General features: G+C 47.2%; 1 protein-coding gene across 2 annotated transcripts in view; it reads left to right on the forward strand.

The window, feature by feature from the left end:
• The window catches only part of ABTB3 (ankyrin repeat and BTB domain containing 3), a 288,577-nt gene that overhangs the window by 151,804 nt on the left and 118,353 nt on the right, over positions 1–18,420 (forward strand). For both annotated transcript variants that reach the window (XM_069490381.1, XM_069490382.1), the window contains exon 2: positions 17,520–17,669. In XM_069490381.1, coding sequence (XP_069346482.1) covers positions 17,520–17,669 — 150 coding nt within the window. The remainder of the gene's footprint in view (positions 1–17,519; positions 17,670–18,420) is intronic.

The raw sequence follows: 18,420 nt of genomic DNA on the forward strand, positions 1-18,420 counted from the left end.
ATTTTGTTGGATGAAGGATGATGAGACATTTCTCACCATTACTCACATTCCCTTGAGGGACAGATTTTCAGTGTCAGAAAATCCATGCTCTGATTCAGTGAATCCCCAGAGAAGCCATTTGCCACCCTTCTTCCTCCCCTGAGACGGTGGGCACATCCTTCCTTCTCCTGAACGGGGCCCATTCCCACCTCAACTCTCTGCCTCACTGGGGAGGAGGGATGTTCCTTCCTTCACATGCCAGGACATGGAGCCTGGCCCCCGTAAGCCCCTGTTCCCCCCATGTCAGGAGGGCCTTGTGCTGAGGCACGTCTCGGAAGCAGAAGATAGGCTCGGAACAGAGGGGCCCGGGGCTGTGGGGGGCAGCCCTGGCCCACCAAGTCACTTCTTCAACGGGCTGGGAGGAGGGAACACCAAGAGCGTTTCTGAAAATAAAATGCCAGAGACAATGTTCCAGAGGCAGAGAGAAGTTATGAGGAAGAAAGTTATGAAAAATGGCATTCTTTGGTCTTCTCTTTATTTCTACATTAAATTCTGGAAATTTACCCAGAGGAGAAAAAGGCAAAGGGTGAGAAAGGTGTCTTGACTGAAAATACATCCTAAATTTTAAAGTGAAATTCGGTATCTGGACTTCTAGAAAGATGAGTGATGTTCGTTCCAGAATGACACTGGCAGGCCCCCAGCACCCCGAGGAGCCGTGCGAAGCTCAGTCTGATTTCAGAGTGTCTTAGCATCCTGTGGCTGCTGCTATAGCAGATTGCACAAACTCAGTGGCCTAAAACAACATAAATTTATTCTCTTACAGTTCTGGAGGCCCAAAGTCTGAAGTGGGTCTCACTGGCTAAAATTAAGGTATTCATAGGGTTCTGTTCCTTTTTGAAGGCTCCAGGGGCAAATCCATTTCCTTGCCTTTTACGGCTTCGAGAAGCCGCCACATCCCTTGGCTCGTGGCCCCTGCCATCTTCAAAGCTAGCAGTGGCCGGTTAAGTCTCCTCACATTGTACCTCTCTGACACTGAGCCCTGTGCCTCCCTCCTCATTTAAAGGACCCTTGTGATCACACTGGGCCCCCTGGATCATCTCCTTATCTGAAAGTCAGATGAGTGGCAGCATTACTTCCGTCCACTGCCCGATTCCCCCTTCCCATGTCACATAACGTCCTCCCTGGTTCTGGGGACTAGGGCTATTCCGCTGACCACACTGTTAGGAACATACTACTGTATTCTGACTCCTTCCAAATTGGTAAATCCTGCCTGGAACTGGAAGTAGCTCCTCATTATCCAGAAATAGACTTAAACCAAGTCAGTGTGACCTCAGGGGAGTCACTTAACCTCTCTGGAACTTTGTTTTCTGATCTCTCTGATGAAGAGTTTAGCTGTAAACCTTCGGGGACCCTGAGGGACCACGAGTTCGCCATCTCATGCCCAGGGTCTGGCGCTCAGGAAATGCTCGTGACAGACTGTGGGGAGCTGGATTTCGTGGCATTCAGGGTTTCCCAGCTTTCAAGGCCTATGATTTCATAACTTACTGGTTCTAAATGACAGAGCACACATTTTTGAAGTGGGTAATCACGTTTGTTAAGAAAGTCCCCTGGGCAAAAAATATGTCATTTTTCTCTGTAGCAAAATGTTTTGTGCTAGAAGACACTTGATTATATATGCATATGCAAATCTACACACACACACACACACACACACACACACACGCATACAGCAAATGGATGGATGGGCAACCGGGAATATGTGCATGTGTGTCTATGTACCTGTATGTGTACACACCACAGAGGAGTTTCTGTGAGTGGGTGTAGGTGTGTGCCTGTGTGCAAACCTCAGATGGCAAAAAATATTCACCTTAGCAGCAACTGAGGCTCTCTGAACAAAGAATCCCTAATAAATCGGCTTATGAATTTGCCCTGGCAGGACAAGGGCCATTTATTTATAGTGGAACCTCCTGCCCCTGAGGCCTGGCTCTTCTGCTGAGAGTGGCTGTGGGTGAGGGAAGACCATGGGGACAGCCCCCTGGGATTGCAGGGGTGAGCACCCTGCTTCTCCCTCCACTGGCTCCCTGCTACCCCCTCTTACCTGGTTGGCTTCTCCATGCCCACCGCGAGGTTACCTTCGTCCACCTTTCACCATGTGGTCTTGGGGTTGCTTCCAGGCAGCAAAGACAACATTCTTCCAGATAGGCCTCCGTCCTCTAATTCTCTCCCAAGCTTTCTCTCCCTGAGCTGTGACTTCCGGTTGTTATGTGTGCGGTGTCTGGCGTGGGATACAAAGTCAGTTCAAGCCCCCGCTCCCACGTTTATCAGCTTCGTGACCTGAGGAAGTCACTAAAGGCTCTGGGCTGGTTCCCCCACCCCCAGCCCCTGCCGTCTACAGGAGTGGCCTCCCTGTCCTGCGCAGACCACGGGACTGTATAAACGAGGCACCATCCTTCCTGACTGCACAAGAATCTACGTTCTGTTTTCCAAGCACCCCGGGATGATTCTGCCGCAGGCAGTGGGCAGACTCCGCTCTGAGAAGCTCTGCTCCCATGGGCCGCTTCTCTCCCCCGGCCCAGCCACCACCTTCTCTCACCCAGATGACGGCAGCTCAGCCGTGTTTACACTGTGCCTACCTGATTCTATGCCTCCGTTAGAGCTTTTAAATGGCTCTTCATTAATGTGCGAATAAAATCTAGACTTTTGACATGCCTTATGAGCCCTTTCCTGACTTGGCTCCTGCCTTTCTGTCTAAGCAGCACAAACTCTGAAGCCAAAGCCTGTCCCCGCTCTGCCTATTACAAGCTGTGTGACCTTGGGAAAGTAGCCTAACCTCTCTGTGCCTCCTTTTCATCAGTTGTAAAATGGCAATAATAGTAACACCAACTGCAGAGGGGGTTGTAAGAATTAGAATAATTAATACACATAAGGCACTTAGAATAGTGCCTGGCTCACAGTAAGTGCCATATAAAGTCTTTCTTTTTTTTTCCTCTGAGACAGGGTCTTGCTCTGTCACCCGGGCTAGAGTGCAGTGGTGTCACCATAGCTCACTGCAACCTCAAACTCCTGGGCTCAAACTCCTGATCCTCTCGCCTCAGCCTCCCAAAGTGCTAGGATCACAGGCATGAGCCACTGCGCCCGGCCAATATAAGGTCTTAATTATGGGTTTTCGTCAGTATTATTATTATCTTGCCACAGCACCGGATGGATGTGGAAGTTCCATAAGACACCCTGCTGTGGGAGAAGCGGGAGCGGATCCCAGCCGTTGGGGGCAGCTTGCTGAAGGAAGTGGCATTCAGTTTGTGTCTTGAAGATCAGGCAGAATCCTCACTGTAAGAAACCGAGGGAGGGGCATTCTGGATGGGAGGAACCGTGGGGGTGGGAAGTGACAGCAAGGAAAGTGAGCAGCTCAGTCAGTTGGGGAGTGGTTTGAAGTTCGGTGGGACAGCTAAAAAGTTCAGAGGCCCCGAAACCCTGGTTAAGAAGTTTCAGTCTTGGCCGGGCGCGGTGGCTCACGCCTGTAATCCTAGCACTCTGGGAGGCCGAGGCGGGTGGATCGCTCGAGGTCAGGAGTCCAAGACCAGCCTGAGCAAGAGTGAGACCCCGTCTCTACTAAAAATAGAAAGAAATTATATGGACAACTAAAATATATATATACAAAAAAAATTAGCCGGGCATGGTGGCTCATGCCTGTAGTCCCAGCTACTCGGGAGGCTGAGGCAGTAGGATCGCTTAAGCCCAGGAGTTTGAGGTTGCTGTGAGCTAGGCTGACGCCACGGCACTCACTCTAGCCCGGGCAACAGAGTGAAACTCTGTCTCAAAAAAAAAAAAAAAAAAAAAAAAAAGAAGTTTCAGTCTTGTCCTCTAAGCAATGGGGAGCCATTGAAGGTTGTTGACATGGAAGAGGGAGGGTTATGGTCTCAAAGCTTTGCTCTAGGCAGTAAGAGACATTTAAAATGACAGAGTAATCAGTTAGTCTTAGAGCTACCATAACAAATTACCACAAGCCAAGTGGCTTAAAACAACAGATATTTATTTTCTTCCAGTTCTAAAGGACAGGAATCTGAAATCAAAGTGTTGGCAGGGCTGGGTCCTACTGGAGGCTGCGAGGGACAGTCTGTTCCATGCTTCTCTCCTAGCTTCTGGTGGCTGCCAGCAATCTTTGGTGTTCCTTGGCTTGTAGACACATCACTTCAACCTCTGTCTCTGTCATCACATGGCTGTCTCCCCTGTGTGTCTGTGTCTCAAATCTCCTTCTGCCTTTCTCTTATAAAGACACACCTGTCATTGGAGTCAGGGCCCACCCTAAATCCAGGACGAGCTCATCTTGAGATCTGTAACTCAATTACATCGGCAAAGACCCTTTTCCCAAATAAGGTCACATTTGTAGGTTCTGGGGATTAGGACAGGGACATATCTTTTGGGGGCCACCATTCAACACACTACAGGCAGCTATTACAATTGTCCAGGTGTCTATACTTAAATGTCAAACCCCTGGGATCAGATGGGATAGAGCTCCCAGGAGTGCGGAAGCGCCACGGAGGCCTGAATTATTTGTTTTTTTCCTGTGTTTTTTCTGGTCTGCAAGTGTGAATGTGCTGTGCCGGGCGGGGCGTGGCGGCTGTGGGTGGGGGACCACTGGTTTGAGTTAACTCAGAGGTTCGCAACCTGGAGGCACATTAGAATGACCATGAAAAATGTTGAAAAAAAAATACCACTGCCTGGGCAGTGCCCCCAGAGACTCTGGGTTAATCAGTCTGGAGGGGGGACTGAGTGTTGGTACTTGCTAAAACACCATGTGTTATTCTCATCTGTTCTCAGTGTCGAGGAAAGAGGTGGCAATAGGGCGGCGCGGGAGTGAAAATTGGTTCTTAGGTCTCCCAAAAACATAGGTATTACAATGGTTTATGACCTTCAAAACGGCCACAGTATATAAACATCTGCACAGTGTGTCTAGGGTATTAAAATTTCAGGGGGTGGAATGTTTTAAAATCTTATGTATTAATAGAAAATTCTATTGAGTTGCAAAAAGGCCAACAGATAAGGAAACCATTGTCCTTGAAGAGATGATTTGTTGCTCACAGTTCCCAAGAGGAGGGGCTGCCGCACCCATGGGGGGCACGCAGGAAGGGCCGGTCAGGATGCAGAGGGACCGTGGGCAGGAGCCTTTATTGTGGTTTCCCCCGGAAGGAACAGGAGAGGCAGGACATGCGGTTTAGGACGGGCTGATTTGAATAATCCCAGCCGACTCTGAGGCCAGAGGCCGTCCCTAGTTGTCTGGTGCCTGGCCCTGGGGAGATTAGGCAGGTGGATGTAGCCCGGAAGGTGAGAGCCCCACAGAGGCGGCAGCTGGGGTGTGGGCTCTGGATTGTCGTTTGCATCTGAAAAGCGTACTTGCTGGCGGCTGCTTTCCGTCTCTAGGAAGTGGCCAGTCTGGGGAGGGGCAGTCCCTCCAGGGTCAGCAAGGCCCCAGATGTCCAAGCATCAGAACACAGACAGTAAAAGATATGGATGGTACAGTGGGGCGGGGGTGGAGAGGTAGGGAAGAAAACGTCCATAAAGGCTTCCTGCAAGGGAGGGGACAATAATAATAAAAAGTTGAGAAACACTGAGCTATATCTGGGCTCCGTCATATGTTCCTGGATGCAACTCCCAGAACAGGTGCTAGGAGGAAGAGCGTCTCCGCGGAGGCATCCTTGTCCGGATGTGTGGCTGGATGGGGCCCTCTTCCCAGCAAGGACCGCGGCTCACTTCCCCAAGGGCCCATGGCCTTGTCAAAAGTGCAGTACCTTTTAACAGCAACCACAAATGAGAATTTAGAGTTCTCTTGTGGTTTATTTTACTCTGTAATCAGCTCCTGATTTGGGTCTAATGGGATTCTAATGTTTTTAAAAGCCAATTTGGTAATCTTTGTATTTTCGATGGGTTGTGAAAGGCCTATTAGTTCTTCATATCAGCGTACACATGCATGGCTGCAAATGGCAGATTTATGCTTTTATGTGCCATTAACATCTACATACACTACGTCAACAGCAGCATTTAGCCCGCTCTCAAAATGCTGGCCTAATCTCCTCTGTGCCTGCACGCACACATGCACACACACACGCAGTCCTCTGTTATTCCGTGTGGTCAGCCGCAGGGTATTTCAACTCATTAAACATTCTAGTGAATAGTTCCCCACTATATCATATCAAGTAAGTAATAAGTCTGTAGTCATCAGGCTGTTTAATTAAAGATAATCAGTCTTTGAAGATTTAGAATACAATTAAATGTACTTAACACTAAGGCTTGGTTGAACATGATTTAATCTTTCCTTTCTTGGGTGACTCAGGATCTTACAGGCCTTGGGAGCTTTTGTTATGAATATAAATGATCCTTACTTACATTCTTACTCTGCAGAAGTTCCACTGGAAAGCGATTTCTAGCTGGAGGCCTGCCAGGTATACCAGCTTCCACTTTAGAGGGTATCCTTGTCATTACCTGGAAATGGTTTCTAGATATCCCTGGGACGAGACAAATCTGTGCATATTTGTCCTTGGCATAAAACGCTTCTGACAGCTGGTGTGAAATCGCTCCATTTTTCGGTCGCCTTTAATTTCTGTAACAGGGAGAAATCCTCAGTGGGGTGCTAATATGGCAATAACACCTTTCTTTAATACTTAGTAATCTTTATTTTTCACCAAGAACTCTACCCAGGACTCATTCGTTAATTCAACTTGTGTTTATTAAACAAGTCTCAGTGAGACACAGAATTAGAGAATTGTTAGCAAGAGGCTAAATTCATTTCAGGGAACATAATGTATACTCACATAATGAACCGAGAATGTTTCTTAAGTGGATATGTATCTCCTAACCACACTCTCTGCCCATCATTTCCTTCTTCCTTTGCTTCTGATGTGACTACCTTCACCAGTTGAACCATATTCACATACTTAAGGAATTGGAATTAGAATTAATCTGGGAAAGAAATAGCTAAAAGTAGCCTCAAAATATCTTTCAAAAACAAGAAGTAGGCCAGGCACAGTGTCTCATGCCTATAATCCTAGCACTCTGGGAGGCCAAGGCGGGAGGATCACTTGAGGTCAGGTGTTCGAGACCAGCCTCAGCAAGAGTGAGACCCCATCTCTACTAAAAATAGAAAAAATTAGCTGGGCATGGTGGTGCACGTCTGTAGTCTCAGCTACTCGGGAGGCTGAGGCAGGAGGATCGCTTGAGGCCAGAAGTTTGAGGTTGCTGTGAGCTAAGCTGATGCCACGGCACTCTAGCCCAGGCAACAGAGCAAGACTCTGTCTCAGGAAAAAAACAGAACAAAATAAGAAGTAATGAGGCAGGACCAGCCCTGCCTAATTTTTAAAACATTTATGAAGCTATAATAATTAAACAGTTTGGTTCTGACACAGAAAAAACTAGATGAGTGGGATAAAATGCATCAGGAAGTACTGAGATAGATTCAACTATATCTGGAGCTACAGCACATGGTAAAGTGTAATTATTTTAAATCAGTGAGTAAAAGATGGGTTAGTCAGCAAAGATTGGCTCAAAGATTGGTTAATCATTTGGGAAAAACAAAAACTGGATCCCTACCTCACACCAGACAGGTCAAAGTTTTAATATTAAAAATGAAACTAAAATTACCAGAAGACAACATGGTTAATTTTTAATAATCTTGAATAGGGGAAGGGCTTTCTGAATATAACCCCAAACCCAGAACCCATAGAGAGAAAGACGGATACATTTGTCTGCATTGAATGAAAATACCTCTACTTGGAAAAATACTGTAAACACATTCGAGAGGCAGATGTCAACTGGGAAAACACATGTCAGGCAAAGGGCTAATTTCCTTAATATAGAAAGACTTTCTACAAATCAGTAAGAATTTGATATTTCTATAGAAAACTGGGCAAATAATATACAAAAGCACTTCACAAACAAAGGGAAACTGATGCCAATATTAATAACTATGAAAAAACGTTGTCTTTCTTGTAATTACATGAAATCATATAAATTAGATAGCATTTTGCAGCTATGACATTGGTTGGGGTATAGTGCACATATATGTACTTTTTCTTCATGACACTTTACGTGGTTGTGCCTGTACATTTATTTGTGTTATTATTTGATGGATGTTTGTCTCACCACCCCCTCCCCCACCCTCCAGCTAGACTTTGGGCTCTGTGTTAGTCCATTTACGTTGTTATAAAGGAATACCTGAGGCTGGGTAGTTTTTAAATAAAAGAGGTTTATTTGTCTCGTGGTTCTGCAGGCTGTACAAGTAGCATGGCGCCAGCACCCACATCTGGTGAGGGCTTCAGGCTGCTTCCACTTATGGCGGAAATCGAATGAGAGCAGGTGTGTGCAGAGATCTTGTGGCGAGAGAGAGGGGTGCCAGGAAGGGAGGGATGCCAGGTTCTTTTTTTAACAACCAGCTCTCTCAAGAACTAATAAAGCAAGAACTTACCCATTCCCTCAAGGATGGCACCAAGCCATTCATGAGCGATCTGCTCCGTGACCCAAACACCTCCCCTTAGGCCCCCACCTCCAACACTGGGGATCAAATCTCAACATGAGGTTTGGGGGACAAACACCCAAACCACAGCAAGCTCCATGAGGATAGGGCTTATATGTCGTTTTGCTCACACATTTGTCCCCTGCAGAACCTGCACCTTGTTTGAACTTAATAAACAATTGTTGAGTGAATGAACTGATGCATGAGAATGGATAGAAAGTTCTGGAATCTTACACAAGAAACAGATAATAAGGAATCACCTCTGGAGACGGGGACTAGGTGTGGAGAGAAGAAAGGAGGTTGCTTTAGTTGACCATGTTTATCCCCTTCTTACTATTGAAGTTTCTGAAATGGGCGTGTGTAACTTTGTAATTAATGTTTTGAAAGTAGCTTACATGTTTTAAATGAATGCCCAAGATGGGGGTGGGGTAGTGAAGAGGGGACCTAAGGTATAAGGAGGCCAACTTGCGATGCACCACATTATCCCAACACGTTGATGGGGAGGCGGAGGGCCAGTCTGGGACAGAAGCCGTCAGGACAGCGCCCAGGAGTGCAGAGGGTCCGGCCAGGCATCCTGTTCGGCCACGCCTGGGGGACTGGTTGAGCTCTGGAGGCACAGGCAGAGGCGAGGAAACATCAGGTGGCTGAAGCAGATGTTCACAAGTCCCGCCAGGCCTAGGAGAACTTTGCTGCAGAGATGAGGAAACTGGGAGAATGAGTCTCTCTTTCCTCTTAAGCCGCTGTGAGACGGATGTCTCTCAGGACTGTATGGGGAAGTTGCAAGGGTAATACAAGCATGGAAGGACGCTGGGAGAGGAGGGAGGGCAAACGAGCTCAGCAGCAATCTTGTGTTCCCCACAATGGATTACATCCAAAGGGAACGTTCTCAGGCAGTCTGAAGCCAAACTACCGAAAGACATAAGATGTAGAAAATGCAAAGATGGAGAATCTTCAGAAATGCGTCCAAGAATGTGCCCAGACGTGGAGCCTGAAGTGTATGTGAAGAATAAGGTGCTGGCCTTCCCAAAGAAGCAAGAAGATACTCGTGGATCATTCATGAATTCAGCCATGAACACTGTGCACCACAGGACACATTCCTGTCCTCACAGGCTTCTCATCTGTCCCCCCTCCCACTGGCACACTACGTGAGAGGCAGTAGCTTGGCGGTGTGCCTGTGGTCCCACCGCGCACACGGCGGCCGGCCTCAAGTCAGCCCAGGAGCTACAGGGACGCTGCCCAGGAGCTCAACGGGGGAGCTGGGACTTGCGGAAGCAGATGCTCGTCCTAACTGGAGGAGGGTGTGCCTCTCCCAGACCGTTGGATTCTACAAGCCAGCCCTGAATTTGTTTCCCATTGCTGAGTCTCTTAAAATAAAAAGGGATTTCCAAGCCGGTGTACAAATGTTTTTTTAAAAATCTGATAACTTCCTATCTTGTTTCTTAATAAATTTAACAGTAAAAAAAAGCCTCCTGACACTGTCTGTGTTATCGAATTCCGAAATCTTTAGCACTGGAAAACTTCACTTAGATTAGTAGCATTTATCGACCTCCTCCTCTGTGTCAGGTTGTCTATATATATATTATCCCATTACAGCCTGCTGGCCATGCCAGGAGGGGGAGAGCATCAGACACTTTACAGAGGGAGAAATAGGCTCAGAGAAGCCACATCAAGAGCCCTGGACACCCAGCTGGAAGAGGGCGAGGTGGGAAGCTGAGCCTGGCCAGGTCTGTCCGATGCCTGTTCAAGGGCTGGTCTGCCGCACCCAACTGCTTCCTTCGCCTTTGGTAAAGCTGAGATTGGTGCCAGGACCTTCCCCTTTACATTCTGGGGATAACTTCACAGAAGACCACGTCTAGCTCGGCAGGCAGGACTTGGCAGAGTCTGTTCTCCTTTTGTAGCCAGAGACAGACAAGGCAGAGCCCAAGCCTGTGCCTAGGGTGCCAGAGCTTACACAGCCCGCCCCTCTCCAGCACAGCCTTGCAAGTCACCTCCTGATTCTAGCTCCTTCCCGTTGCTACACCGTAACCGCCCACTCACTCGGGCAGAGTAAACCCTTCGTTGCTTACATTCTGGTGCTGGACACAGCACAAAACATAAACAAATAATACATAATATAGTATTGGGTAGTGGTAAGTGCTGTAAAGAAGAAAGGAAAGTAAGGGGATGGGAGAGTGATGTGGGGTGTTACTTTTAGAATAGTCAGAATGGTCTTTCTGAAGAGGTTGGAGCAGAAGGAGCCCTAACTGACTGAGGGAGTAAGCTGTGCATATACCCAGGGGAGGAGAGTTCAGGAAGACAGAAGAGCAAGTCCAAAGGCCCTGAGATGGAAATGTCCTTGGTACACTCAAGAAACTGCCAGGAGAGCCATCCTATGAGCTTTACCATCCTCGCCCAGACACTGGGGGTGGATTCTTCCCTAGGCCAGGCTCCGTAGAAATTGGTCTGCTGCTAGATTCTACAAAGCAGCACAGGGAAAAGTGAAAAGCATTTTAAGATGATAAGTTAACCAACTATTGGTTTCATAGACTTATCAGTTAGCTATTGTGCCTATGCTGCATAACAAATGGCCTCCAAATTCAGTGGCCTGAAACTTCAACCGTTTTCTATTGCTTGCTAGTCTGTGGGTTAGCTGGATGGTTCTTTGGTCTTGGCCAGGCTCGCTCATCAGTCTGTGGTCAGTTACGGGTTGGGTAGGCAGCTCAGCTGATCTTGGCTGGGCTCACTCACATTTTTAGGGGGTGGCTGGTTGTCGGCTGGTCTAGGAGGGCCTTAGTACTTCTCCACACGTTCTTCTCATCCTCCAGCAGGCTGGCAGGGCTAAGAGAGACGAAACATGCAAGACCTCTTGAAACCCAGGCTTCAAGGCTTGGAACCGGCACCCTATCACTCCTGTCACGTGCTGGTGGCCAAAGCAAATCACCAGCCAGCCTAGATTTAAGGGTTGGGGAAACAGACCCTTGAGCAAGGAAGGAACTTCAAAGTCTTGTTGCATGTGTACAGGTGGGGACAGAAAATGGAGCCCATTTGTGCAATGAGTCAACCCCAATAGATATAGGATCAGAGGCGGGAAAGCATGACACTGCTTAATTCTGGAGCATGACTATGACTTCTGGCCCTCAGGTTTTAGTGGGGAGTCTAGAATATTCTTCCTGTTCTGAGGGAAGCCCCATCATCAAAGCTTCTTTAATCCTGGTCAGCCTAGGAGTTTTAAGAATGTCAGTTAAGTTCAAAAGGACTTGGAGGGCTCTGAATCCTGGTAATTGCGCTGGGTCAAGCCCAGAGGTTTTCGTTAATAGCTACTGGCAAAGAAAACTGACTGCATATTTGATAAATCCACATGGTTCTGCTCACCTACCAGCTATGATCCCCTAAGTCCTCCAGGAAGCAAAAGAACCAGAGCTAATGAGTTATTTCACTGTTTATGCTTAAAGTGTTCATTTCCAAATGACTTTGTGGCAGCTTATAAAAATATATACATTGTAACAGTGTACCATAGATGATGAAAGGCAAAATATAAAAAAATGCATTTCCTTATTGACATGTGGGCTGCAAATTTGACTTTGAGCTTCCTAGTAGCAAATGCAAAGTAGGAAACACATCTAGGCTATGTAGCTGTACATTTTGTCTTTTGTCCCATGGGGGCAAATGGTGAATGTTTTCTCATTTGAAGTTTGTAGGATCCAGCAAGGTTTGCATTCTTGCCTATCATCTCCTGGGTGATAGTGCCAGGGAAAACTTCTCACATGTGGTTACACTGTGAGTTCCATGACAGCAAGGATCCAGCTGTCTGTGCACAACCACATTTCTCCCTAGTAGTGCCTGGCAGAGAGTAGGGGTTGAGTAACCAGGAAACAATATGCTTAGTGGCTAAGAGGTAGGCTCTGAGTCAGAAGGCTAGGTGTTCAAAGCCCAGCTCCACTTGTAGAATGTGTGCAGCTTTAGGCAAGTTATTGAACATTCTCCAAGTTTCTGTTGCTTTTCCTATGAAATGGAGATAATAATAGAAAATATTTTATAGTACTTCCTCTTTACCAGGTACTATACATGGTTATGTTCAATTGCCTAAGGCTGCATAAGCAGTAAGTAACGAAATCAGGGTTCAAACCCAACCCAGGCAATTTGAACCCAGAGCCTTCACTCTTTTTTTTTTTTGAGACAGAGTCTCACTCTGTTGCCCGGGCTAGAGTGCTGTGGCATCAGCCTAGCTCACAGCAACCTCAAACTCTTGGGCTCAAGGGATCCTTCTGCCTCATCCTCGCTAGTAGCTGGGACCACAGGCATGCGCCACCATGCCCGGCTAATTTTTTCTATATATTTTTAGTTGTCCAGCTAATTTCTTTCTATTTTTAGTAGAGGGACGGGATCTTGCTCTTGCTCAGGCTGGTCTTGAACTCCTGACCTCGAGTAATCCTCCCACCTCGGCCTCCCAGAGTGCTAGGATTACAGGCATGAGCCACCGCGCCTGGCCCAGAGCCTTCACTTTTAAGTGTTAGCTTATATTGTCTTCCAATAAATGTTGGATTCCCTACCTTGTAGTGTGGCTGTGAGCATTAAAATAAATCTGAATTTAAATATGTAAAGTGCTTGGCACGGTGGCTGCCTATAGTTGGTACTCAGTAAAAGTTGGCTGGTCTCCTCCTTGTCATCCTCCTTCATCACCGTCATCACTGAGGGTTCAATGGATGAATGCTGATGTCTGTCTGACTTGGTTTTCTCTTTGTGGATAAATAGCATCCCGTTCCCTGGGCCCAGTAATAGAATGTAGACACAGAGAAAGGCTGAAGGGAGAATGAAAGGACATTGGGGCATTTTATTTGCCAATGGGTGGTCCTGTGCAGATAGGAAGGTGGGCACATAGCGGGCAGAAATGCACCCCCGGCGGCCCCCCTCAGAGACAGAAGGCCAGCCGTGGTTGGCCCGGGGTTCCAGCCAGAGCAGCGGCTCTCATGTTTTATGTCCAGAATGACCTCCTAACCGAAAGGCTGTCTGTCTCCAGTCGCACATGATTTTGGAAAGATGATCCTCTAGGCTGCTTGAACCCAGACATTAAATAAACAAAACTGCACATTTGTGGGAACAGGGTATTTATCAGACTCTTACTACAGGCCAGAGGCTGTAAGTATATTATCTTGCTTAATCACCACAATAACCTGTGCAGTAGATAGCACAACCCCCCTTTGCAGATGCAGGGGCTGACGGGAGAGCGGGGAGTTCTTCGTTCAGTGCGTGCAAAGGGCAGCGGCAGGATGGATCTCGGTGCCAGGGACCCCCATCGTGTCCGGCTCGCTCTGCCCCACCAGGCCAGTCCCACAGCACAGCAGCCTCGTAGGGTGGGAATGTGGACGTTCAAAGGCACTGACTGATTCGTCATTTTTCAAGACTCATAAACCCCTTTGAGAATTCGAATGAACTCCTCCCTTAGACAAATGCACAACACGCCACAAGTAATAGAATTTCAGGGAGACCGTGACCCTTCAAGCCCTCCGTGGCTGCTGGCTTATGAGCACCTGCTCTCCTGGGAAATTACTTCCTTTAGGTCTAGTCAAAGTCATATTTGAATCTCAATTCCCTCTGTCTTTAAACTTGGGTCTTAATCACCAGGCCGTGGCTCTCCTTGGCTCCAATAATGGGAATTGATGAATTGTCCGAAACTCAGCCCTGCATCTGACACTAAGATATGATGCTGGGGCCTTCTTTTGACTGAGTTGATTTTTATGCAAAAAATAAATAAATAGCTCCAGTTTATGTGTATACCCCATAGAAAGGCCTCAAAAAAAAAAAAGAAAACCCTGGTATATAATCTTTGCATAATAGATCAATTATAGATTTCCCAAATCTCTGCAATCTAGCTCTTAAAGCCTCTTTGAGTAATTATATTTCCACGTTTAAATTTCATAGCCCTCTAAAAGAAGGAGAAATAATTCCAAGGGAAATTGTTGATTCTTGTGATAAAGCATAAAGCAGCCCAAAGCTGGGTTAGTACACATTAACTGATTTTTTATCTCATTTAACATGTATTGAGAACCTACTGTTTTGCTTAGCACATGCAAAATACTTCGACACACGTTATTTCATTAACTCCCCTCTTCACCCCCATCCCCAGAAGTCCTGTGAGGAAAACAAGGCTGTTACTATTCACATCACCCCTATTTCACAGAAGAGGAAACTGAAGTCCAGAGAGGTTCTCTGACCTGCTCAAGGTCAAACACAGTGGGAAGTGGCAGAGCCAGGACTGAAGCCCTGGGTTCCAGACTCCAAGTCCTGTTTGCTTGTGCCTCAACCAACGTGTGAAGCAACATTTTAAAATGCAGATCTGGGTTAATGCGCTGCGAATAATACAAATACAGAGAAAACAATCCCGTGAGAATGTGCAAGTCATTTGTACTATTAATTAGACAACCTCTGCCCAGCATTGAGGGCCCAGCGCTCGGGTCTCCTTTGCTGTGAAGCTCCTCAACCACCCTCCCCTTCCCCTAAGCGGACGGCCTCGCTACCCCGAAACTTGTGTCGCATGTCATATCCAGTCAAGAATATCTGGTGATTTTTGCAGTGAGCTCTTCAAGGGATAGTAAGTCCCGGAATTAGAGTCAGAGACCTCAGGGGCATCAGCTAAGGAACTGGCCCAAGATTCATTGCCATGGCAACGGGCTACTTGACTTAGCCTCTGACTTAATGTCTCGGCAGGTAAGCAAACCGGAGGAAGCAAGGATGACTCAGTGTCTCCCGGCCTGGGCTGCGCAGGAGAGTGATGTAGCGCCAGGAGGCTGGCCTGGCACGGTGGGCATTTCTGGGAAGGTCTTGTCTTCCCTGAAAGTGGAGGGTTCCTAAAGTGCAGCAGTAGGTAGTGCCCAGTAAATGGTGACTGTGACATCCGGTCGGCACCAGGTGATGCACCAGCACAGGCCACAGTGTTTCCAAACTGCCATCGTGCCCCAGGAGTGGGTCATGAAGTCACTTGTGCTGCTACAGCCAGCATGTTTTATTAATAAGATAGAAGAGAAATGAAAAGAAAAAAAAAATGATAGTGCATCACACATAGTAAGAGTCAGTGTTATTTTCCATGATTTTTTTTTCCATATGGAAACCATATGGAAAACTTCCTGAAGTTATGGAAACCATGAAGAGTGTGTGTGTGTGTGTGTGTGTGTGTGTGTGTATACTGGGCTGTGATATAAATACTCTTATTCTGATTCACAGTCAAAAATGTTTGGGAAAAAATGGTTAGAGAACAATTTTAGAAAAACATTTACTTCCATTTCCTGATTACGGGAACATTAAATCTAATGGCCATTTGTATCATTCATCCATTATTCATTATTCATACCAAAAAAAAACATCTGCTGGAATTGCCTTCCCCATTGTCTCAGCCTCTGTTAGGTATGAAGGTGAAACATTTAGGGAAAAGTGAGTGGCTCAGTGTGGCTGGAGCCACTAAATAGGCAGTGGGGGCCAGAGGAGGGGTGTCACAGGCCCACCTCACATGTGTGCCCTCTTCAAAGGAAGAGGCTTTGTCTGCTGAGATTGTGTGGTCCAGGCAGCAGGAGGAGGGGACTTGGACTGCTGGCCTTGGCGTTCTATCTCCCCTCACCTTGCCAGTCGGTTTAAATCATTCAGCACTTGTATATTGACACTGTTTTATTGTTCCTACATTATTTTGTCAGTGCCAGTCTGATCTTTTCAGTGAATTCATAAATGATTTGAATATGTCTTCTGCTTCTTTGCACCTCCAAAATGCCCAACAGGGTTGGAAACATAGTAGACACTCAATAAGTGCTTCCTGGTTATTGACAACTACTCATTCTTCAGGTCCCTGAAACACCCCTTTGTTCCTAATCTCCTTCTACCATAGAACATTTATCAAATGGTTTCGTGGCTGTGTCTATAGCAGTCTGTCTCCTTCACTTAGACTGGGAGCTCCCTGAGCACACGGACTATGTGTGTTCCATCCATCACTGTATCCTTAGCCCTTGTTCATTGTATCCTCAGTGAGTAGTACTTGGCAGGTGTATCGGTTAGCTTTCACCACAATAATGGTGAGTAACAAACAGCCCCACTATTTCAGTGCTCTACCAAATAAACATTTGTTTTTGTGGGTCAGGCAGGGCAGCTGTAAGCTGTGGGTCAGTTCTGGACCTACTCTCTGTGGCTCTCACCCTCCTTAGACCAGCAGGCTAAGCAGGGCATGTTTTTCTCAGGACAAAGGTGAGGCGCAAGAGAGCAAGTTCAATTTTACAAGCACTTTTCAGGCCTTTGATTCCACTGTGTCCTTTAATGTACCTTTGACCAAAGTTAAGTTCAAAGAGTCAATCTCAAAGTCAAGAAGCAAGGAAGTATACTCTGCCTCGGTAGGTTGGGGTGGTGAAGGGACGAGGGGCTATTTCTGAGTAAGCCACTCAAGTAGGTTCTCAGATTCTTGCTAAATGCTTATAGAATGGACAGGAAGGGAAGAGATAATTGGATTCCAGCGATTTCCCATGGGTATTCCCCATACAAGTTACAGAAGTCCGTGGGGACTCCTCTGCCGCCTGACATACAGCTCTGCAGAGAAAGCCGGAAGCTTGTCTAGCAGATAGCAGCCCAGCCACCCAGAGTTCAATTTACTGGGCAAGTAAAGCAGGTCCTCAGAGCAATTGCCGGCAAAGACTGTTCCTCCGGGTGCTTGGGGACCGCAGCTGCCTCTGGGAGGGAGAGTGAGGGCAGTGACCCCCAGAGTCACAGGAAGCGCCTCTGAGTGGGTAGAAACCCCTCCAGGCCCGAGGAGAGGATTCTGTTCTGTGTCCTTCGGAAGTGTGTGCGTCCAGACAAATGCCCACATGCCTGTGGAAATCAGGAAGTCAGGACTTTGAGGAGACCTTTTCACACAGCCGGACATCTCTTTCTATGACGAAAGGATTCCAGAGCGTTGGTTCCCACGTCGGCTCTGCAGTACCGACTCTGGTGCAATTTGAGGTTGTGCGAGGTTTTGCACCCCTCCCTCAGTTGATTGAAAAATAGCAATCATTTTTCCTTTCATTCTCTCTCTCCCTTCTGACTGCAGGAGTGCTGTGCCTGCCAGACAGCCTGAATCTCCACAGAGACCCGCAGCGGCCAAACAAGCCGGGGGAACTGCCCATGTTCAGCCAGTCGGAGTTGAGGACCATCGAGCAATCCTTGCTGGCCACCCGCGTGGGCAGCATCGCGGAGCTGAGTAAGTAGACGCAGCTCCTTCAGCCCTCATGCTGACACGCATCCTCTCTGCGCCTAACGTGACACGCATCCATCAACCCCACTACTTTGTAACCGGCCAGGTGACACCTTTTATTGAGCACCTGCTGCGTACACTAGCCAGTGCTGATGTCTGTGGAGGAGGTGGGGGCTCTGGAGCTGGGGAAGCCTGGTAAATCCTGGCTCTGCCACTAATGTAGGTCAAGTTCCTAATCCTTTCTGAGCCTCAGTTTTCTTTTCTCTAAAATAGAGAAAACAACAGTGCCTAACTCAGTGTGTAGTTGTGGTGATTCAATGAGGTCATGTGCGTAAAGCTGTCAACCTAAATAACAAACAGAGAGGGAGGCCCTCTAAAAGAAAAGGATGGTTATTTGGGAATAGGCATTGCAATGGGAAGACTGTGCCATAGTAAACGTGCATATTCAGGGAGGTAAAGGAAGACAAGTTTTTAAAGGAAAATGAGGAGGATTGCATAATTGTTTTGAGATAATTATCCTCGGCTACAAAACAAAGATCATTAACAAAGGTGGCACCAATCTGAGGTTGACAGGCAGTTGCAGGACAGATGTCCTTGTAGAAGTAGTGTGTGTGTCTGTGTGTGTGTGTGTGTGTGTGTGTGTGTAAGGTTGCAATGGCCTCTGTGGAAAGTTGTGATTTTTGCAGAGTCTTTTTTTACCAGGAATTCGTGCCTGAGAACCCTCTCTTCATGGCCTTCCCGGGCTCTGTTTGTCAGA

Source organism: Eulemur rufifrons, chromosome 16 (genome assembly GCF_041146395.1).
Source record: "Eulemur rufifrons isolate Redbay chromosome 16, OSU_ERuf_1, whole genome shotgun sequence".
NCBI classification, from domain to species: Eukaryota; Metazoa; Chordata; class Mammalia; order Primates; family Lemuridae; genus Eulemur; species Eulemur rufifrons.